This window comes from Bufo bufo, chromosome 11 (assembly GCF_905171765.1).
Source record: "Bufo bufo chromosome 11, aBufBuf1.1, whole genome shotgun sequence".
Classification (NCBI taxonomy): Eukaryota; Metazoa; Chordata; class Amphibia; order Anura; family Bufonidae; genus Bufo; species Bufo bufo.
In genome coordinates, this window is record NC_053399.1 from 2,510,516 (window position 1) to 2,517,569 (window position 7,054).

Below are 7,054 nucleotides of genomic sequence, written 5' to 3' on the forward strand. Positions count from 1 at the left end.
AAGCCCCCTCCATCCTTCTCCTAGGTCCCCATCTATCAGATGCCCCACCATTTATCACCTGCCCCTCCTGTTGCCCCCTCCCCCCATCATGCAGCACGGGTCAATTAAGATTTCGATTTCATTTTATTGCAGTTACAACAGGCATTTGGCTCATTGGTCGGTTGCTTTTCTGTGGGGGGTTCGTTGGTCACTGTCCTATCGGTTTCTCCTTGGTCGGTTGCTCTTCTGGCGAGGGCTTGTTGGTCAGTCAGTCGGTCGCTCTCCTGTTGGCTGCTCGTTGGGTCATTCGCTCTCCTGTCAGTCGGTTGCTCCTCGGTTGGTCGCTCTCCTGTCAGTCGGTTGCTCCTCGGTTGGTCGCTCTCCTGTCAGTCGGTTGCTCCTCGGTTGGTCGCTCTCCTGTTGGTTGATCCTTGGGCAGTTGCTCTCCTGTCGGTTGATCTCCTTGTTTTCCCTTTTCAGTTTTTCCAACGAATTTGCTGTAATTAGACAAACACTGAAGCTGAGGAGAAGGGGTTGGGGGGGGGCGCTGATCGGGAGCCTGAGAACCGTGGTCCGGTGAGTGCCTCCACCTCCTGCCACCCCATCTAATGACTGCAGGATCACCCACGTTCTGCAGGATGAAGTATCCACACCATTGTGGGGGGCCACTGCACCCTCACTTACAGCATGGAGGGGCCGCTCTGCACCCCCACTTAAAGCCTTGGGGGGGGGGGGGGGGGCACTGTACCCTTAATTTCACTGGAGGGTCCCTCCTGTTATTACCCAGACTTTAGCGGGAGCTCTGCACCATGCTCACCATGTTGCTGAGGATGGCGTCTATTTTCTCTTCTTCCGGGGACCCCCGATCCACTTTACATCGATAAACCATCAGCTGCTGCCGGTCCTTCAGGTCTTTGTATGTCTGTTGGTGGAACATAGATCTGCAGTGCGTAAGAGCAGTATATACTGACACTGATATTGTACTTAGCTGCTTCTCTGAATAATGACCCCTGAGTTCCGCATACACCCTGAATAGGAGGGGGGTCCTAGAGGTACTGCAGTGCATGTACAAACAATCATGGGGGTGACCATTGCAAGGCTGGGACGTTTTAGGGGTCCCCATCACTCGCCTCTATCACGACGTCGTGACACTTGTACTTGGTCGCCAGGGCTATTCTGGTCTCTGCGTCCTCCACCAGCCGGATGTAATCCTGTAGGATCTGCACAGAAGATGTCAGTACACAGCACTATGGCGGGAATCCCTCCAGCCACAGACGGGGCCCACTCACCTGTGCAGGGGCCCCATTCTTATGTAGAATCTCCACCACACGGTGAAAGCCAACAGGAGCCTTCTTCTTGGTGTATCCGAGCCAGTTCTGAGGGGATACAGGAGGTGTCACAATCCCTGCAAAAGTGGCATCGTGCTCCCGCCTAAGGCCTCTGCGCCTCCCCCGCCTAAGGCCTCTGCGCCTCCCCCGCCTAAGGCCTCTGCGCCTCCCCCGCTGGAAACATTTTTTGCATGCCGTTTACACGTGCTGCAGCTCCATGTAAATCCTCTGCCTCTAATCTTCCCTCCCCCACACCATAAGAACAGGCCCCAAACCTTTGTAGTGACCAGGGCGTCTACATCGGCCCAGGAGCGGAGCTTGGCTCGTGCCGCCAGTGCTGTCAGGACGTAGAGCTTCTCCGGGATCTGTCAGGGACACAATATCCACAGGTGACCCAACGCTCATACTGGGGGGGCACAACACCCCACAGGACCCCCACTCCTCACCTTGAAGGTTTTGCGCAGGTTGGTCGGGCTGCTGAACATACCCTGCAAAGAGAAGCAGCTGTGAAATGGAGGCCCAGACACTCCCCAAGAAGCCCTGCGCGGGCATCGCTCACCTCACCCTCCGTATAGTGGTAGATGCAGGCGTAGAACAGGGTGGTGACCAGCGGCATGAAGAGCAGAGAGGCTTTCCGGGGGTGTCTGCGGAACGGCTCCTGACCCGAGGCCTCAAGGTGCTTGTCATTCGCCTGTAAGGACAGAGGGTGAGCACTGGGGCACCCCAATATAGGGATGAGGGACCACCCACAAGGGCTGTGTCTGAGATCAGCTCTTGGCCTCACCTCGATGATGATCTGTCTCTCCAGCAGCGTGTAGTGATCTTGTACATGAGCAGAATCTTCTGGAGAAAAGGGGAGGCTGATGGGACAAGCGGCACAAGTCAAGGCTGGAAGGCAGATGGGGCTCGCCCTAGAAGAGTGGGGAGGGGCTGCAGTGGCTGGGGCTAGCCCTAGATGACTGGGGTGGGGCCAGCCCTAAAAGAGTGGGGAGGGGCCAGCCCTAAAAGAGTGGGGTGGGGCTGCAGTGGCTGGGGCTAGCCCTAGATGACTGGGGAGGGGCCAGCCCTAAAAGAGTGGGGAGGGGCCAGCCCTAAAAGAGTGGGGAGGGGCTGCAGTGGCTGGGGCTAGCCCTAGATGACTGGGGAGGGGCCAGCCCTAAAAGAGTGGGGAGGGGCCAGCCCTAAAAGAGTGGGGTGGGGCTGCAGTGGCTGGGGCTAGCCCTAGATGACTGGGGTGGGGCCAGCCCTAAAAGAGTAGGGAGGGGCCAGCCCTAGAAGAGTGGAGTGGGGCTGCAGTGGCTGGGGCTAGCCCTAGATAACTGGGGTGGGGCCAGCCCTAAAAGAGTGGGGAGGGGCCAGCCCTAAAAGAGTGGGGAGGGGCTGCAGTGGCTGGGGCTAGCCCTAGATGACTGGGGTGGGGCCAGCTCTAAAAGAGTGGGGAGGGGCCAGCCCTAGAAGAGTGGAGTGGGGCTGCAGTGGCTGGGGCTAGCCCTAGATGACTGGGGTGGGGCCAGCCCTAAAAGAGTGGGGAGGGGCCAGCCCTAGAAGAGTGGAGTGGGGCTGCAGTGGCTGGGGCTAGCCCAGTGCTTCTCAATTATTTTCTGTCATGCCCCCCCCTAGGAAGAAGAAAACATTTTACGCCCCCTGCGCGACTGTAAATAGTATCATTTGTCTATAACATTGTTATAAGTACAGCTCCGCATAACACTGTATCCTTAGTAACGTATAAGAGAATAAAAAAAGAAAGAAATGTGGATCGGACACTTAGGGGGGGATCTGTGGATGACGGACACTTAGGGGGGGATCTGTGGATGACGGACACTTAGGGGGGGATCTGTGGATGACGGACACTTAGGGGGGGATCTGTGGATGACGGACACTTAGGGGGGGATCTGTGGATGACGGACACTTATGGGGGGATCTGTGGATGACGAACACTTATGGGGGGGATCTGTGGATGACGAACACTTATGGGGGGGATCTGTGGATGACGGACACTTATGGGGGGATCTGTGGATCGGACACTTATGGGGGGGGGGGATCTGTGGATCGAACACTTATGGGGGGGGGATCTGTGGATCGGACACTTATGGGGGGAATCTGTGGATGACGGACACTTATGGGGGGAATCTGTGGATGACGGACACTTATGGGGGGAATCTGTGGATGACGGACACTTATGGGGGGAATCTGTGGCTGGCACTGTTACAGGGGGATCTGTGGCTGGCACTGTTACAGGGGGATCTGTGGCTGGCACTGTTACAGGGGGATCTGTGGCTGGCACTGTTACAGGGGGATCTGTGGCTGGCACTGTTACAGGGGGATCTGTGGCTGGCACTGTTACAGGGGGATCTGTGGCTGGCACTGTTACAGGGGGATCTGTGGCTGGCACTGTTACAGGGGGATCTGTGGCTGGCACTGTTACAGGGGGATCTGTGGCTGGCACTGTTACAGGGGGATCTGTGGCTGGCACTGTTACAGGGGGATCTGTGGCTGGCACTGTTACAGGGGGATCTGTGGCTGGCACTGTTACAGGGGGATCTGTGGCTGGCACTGTTACAGGGGGATCTGTGGCTGGCACTGTTACAGGGGGATCTGTGGCTGGCACTGTTACAGGGGGATCTGTGGCTGGCACTGTTACAGGGGGATCTGTGGCTGGCACTGTTACAGGGGGATCTGTGGATGACGGACACTTATGGGGGGATCTGTGGCTGGCACTGTTACAGGGGGATCTGTGGCTGGCACTGTTATATATGTGCCATCCACAGACCCCCCACCCCATAACAGTGCCATCCACAGACCCCCACCCCATAACAGTGCCATCCACAGATTCCGTGTGCCCGCCGCCGCCGTTTAAAGTTATTAAACATGCCCCCCTCACTCCTAATTGTACCGTATATCCGAATTTCTTCTGTATAATGCCGCCGGGCGGCCGGCGCGTCCCTCAGTGACGTCACTTGTCTGCGCCGCCTGCTTCATTCATAAAGCAGGCGGCGCAGGCACATGACATCACTGAGGGACGCGCCCGCCTGCCGGCATTATACAGAAGAAATTCGGATATACGGTACTATTAGGAGTGAGGGGGGCATGTTTAATAACTTTTAATTCAATAATACATTTTATATTAGTATACCGGAGGGAGCGGTGGGGGCGGGGCTATAGTACAGTGACCGCACCGCCCCACCGCTATTGCCGGCCCCCAGCTCCTCCTCCCAGTCCCTCCCCCGGCCCCCGCTCCGTACATCGCGTCCAGCGCCTGCGCTGGCCTCTGATCAGACGGGAGATGAGCGCTTCCACAATGGAAGCGCTCATCTCCCTGCCGCATATTACACTGCGAGCTGTCGGCCGCCCAGCGCCCCTGTTGCTATGGCGCCCTGTGCGGCCGCACAGCCCACACACCCCAAAGGCCGGCCCTGAACGAGTCCCCCTTTACGGAGCCTGGCGCCCCCCACTATTTGAGAAGCACTGGGCTAGCCCTAGATGACTGGGGTGGGGCCAGCCCTAAAAGAGTGGGAAGGGGCCAGCCCTAGAAGAGTGGGGTGGGGCTGCAGTGGCTGGGGCTAGCCCTAGATGACTGGGGTGGGGCCAGCCCTAAAAGAGTGGGAAGGGGCCAGCCCTAGAAGAGTGGGGTGGGGCTGCAGTGGCTGGGGCTAGCCCTAGATGACTGGGGTGGGGCCAGCCCAAAAAAAGAGTGAGGAGGGGCCAGCCCTAGAAGAGTGGAGTGGGGCTACAGTGGCTGGGGCTAGCCCTAGATGACTGGGCTGGGGCTAGCCCTAGATGACTGGGCTGGGGCTAGCCCTAGATGACTGGGCTGGGGCTAGCCCTAGATGACTGGGCTGGGGCCAGCCCTAAAAGAGTGGGGAAGGGCCAGCCCTAGAAGAGTGGAGTGGGGCTGCAGTGGCTGGGGCTAGCCCTAGATGACTGGGGTGGGGCCAGCTCTAAAAGAGTGGGGAGGGGCCAGCCCTAGAAGAGTGGGGAGGGGCCAGCCCTAGAAGAGTGGAGTGGGGCTACCCCTAGATGACTGGGGTGGGGCCAGCCCTAAAAGAGTGGCATGCAGCTTAGCTCACTGACCTGAGGCATTTACTCTTCAGGAAGTCTCTGCGCTCCTCCGCCCCCGCAGTGTCTAGGTGGCCCCGGTATTTACACAGCTGAGGGGACAATGTGGATTATTAGGGTGCAGACGGCACAAGCGATGGGCCCACCCCAGCATGGATACTCACAGCCAGCTCCTCCGACCACTCCAGGAACCTAGAAGGAGAGTCAACCATGAGAGCCCACTTGCCAATCACCCGCTTCGGCTGCCGGCACCCCTGTAACCCTGGTCTCACCTCAGAAGCTCCACCAGCAGCTGCTGCTCCGAAGACTCCTTCAGGAAGTGAATAAAATGTCTCAAGGCGACTTGTCTGATCTTCAGCTCCCGAAACAGGATGTCTGCATGGTGGGCAGAGAAGAAGATGACAGGGCTGCAGGCTAGCACTCCATGAGGAGGACCACACCGTGCCTAACAGAGAGGACAACACCGTGCCTCACAGAGAGGACCATGCGCGTGCCTCACAGAGAGGACAACACCGTGCCTCACAGAGAGGACAACACCGTGCCTCACAGAGAGGACAACACCGTGCCTCACAGAGAGGACAACACCGTGCCTCACAGAGAGGACAACACCGTGCCTCACAGAGAGGACAACACCGTGCCTCACAGGGAGGACAACACCGTGCCTCACAGGGAGGACAACACCGTGCCTCACAGAGAGGACAACACCGTGCCTCACAGAGAGGACAACACCGTGCCTCACAGAGAGGACAACACCGTGCCTCACAGAGAGGACAACACCGTGCCTCACAGGGAGGACAACACCGTGCCTCACAGAGAGGACAACACCGTGCCTCACAGAGAGGACAACACCGTGCCTCACAGAGAGGACAACACCGTGCCTCACAGAGAGGACAACACCGTGCCTCACAGAGAGGACAACACCGTGCCTCACAGAGAGGACAACACCGTGCCTCACAGAGAGGACAACACCGTGCCTCACAGAGAGGACAACACCGTGCCTCACAGAGAGGACAACACCGTGCCTCACAGAGAGGACAACACCGTGCCTCACAGAGAGGACAACACCGTGCCTCACAGAGAGGACAACACCGTGCCTCACAGAGAGGACCACACCGTGCCTCACAGGGAGGACCACACCAGGTCAATGTCTCATGGGGAGGACCACACTATGGTTGCGTCTCAGGAGGAGGACCACACTATGTCGGGCCTCGGGAGGACCACACCAAGTCTATGCCTCAAGGAGAGGACACACTATGGTTGCAACTCACGGGGAGGACCTCAGACTGGCTATAAGTTATGGTGGAGATGCCAGGCTGGCGCGCTGGGTGGATGATGTGAAACAGAATTGCCACCAGCTGCTCAGCACTTCCATCCAGGGGGAAGGGGCACTCACCAGAACGCAACGTCCTCTTCAGGAAGATTAAAACCTGGAATGAGAGAAGAACATGGACGCCGTATAACAGCGGACATGTGACGACAATAATTATATATATGTACAGTGTGGGGGGCGTGACCGCTGTGATGACCAGCATTCATCTATATAATGCACGGGGGGGGGGGGCGTGACCGCTGTGATGACCAGCATTCATCTATATAATGCACGGAGGGGGGGGGGGGGGGGGGGGGGGGGGGGGGGGGCGTGACTGACCGCTGTGATGACCAGCATTCATCTATATAATGCACGGAGGGGG

At 58.1% G+C, this 7,054-nt stretch overlaps 1 protein-coding gene across 1 annotated transcript in view; it reads right to left on the minus strand.

Annotated features, from left to right (window-relative positions):
* Positions 1-229: 229 nt before the first annotated feature.
* Positions 230-7,054, minus strand: part of VIPAS39 (VPS33B interacting protein, apical-basolateral polarity regulator, spe-39 homolog) — an 8,747-nt gene continuing 1,922 nt past the window's right edge. The window contains exons 2-14 of the mRNA XM_040412371.1: positions 7,012-7,028; positions 6,757-6,790; positions 5,636-5,738; positions 5,528-5,555; positions 5,379-5,455; positions 2,092-2,167; positions 1,867-1,998; positions 1,754-1,795; positions 1,583-1,672; positions 1,269-1,355; positions 1,110-1,199; positions 797-901; positions 230-476 (exon numbers count right to left, since the gene is read on the minus strand). Of these exons, the coding sequence (XP_040268305.1) occupies positions 456-476; positions 797-901; positions 1,110-1,199; positions 1,269-1,355; positions 1,583-1,672; positions 1,754-1,795; positions 1,867-1,998; positions 2,092-2,167; positions 5,379-5,455; positions 5,528-5,555; positions 5,636-5,738; positions 6,757-6,790; positions 7,012-7,028 (902 nt within the window). The 3' untranslated portion in view covers positions 230-455. The remainder of the gene's footprint in view (positions 477-796; positions 902-1,109; positions 1,200-1,268; positions 1,356-1,582; positions 1,673-1,753; positions 1,796-1,866; positions 1,999-2,091; positions 2,168-5,378; positions 5,456-5,527; positions 5,556-5,635; positions 5,739-6,756; positions 6,791-7,011; positions 7,029-7,054) is intronic.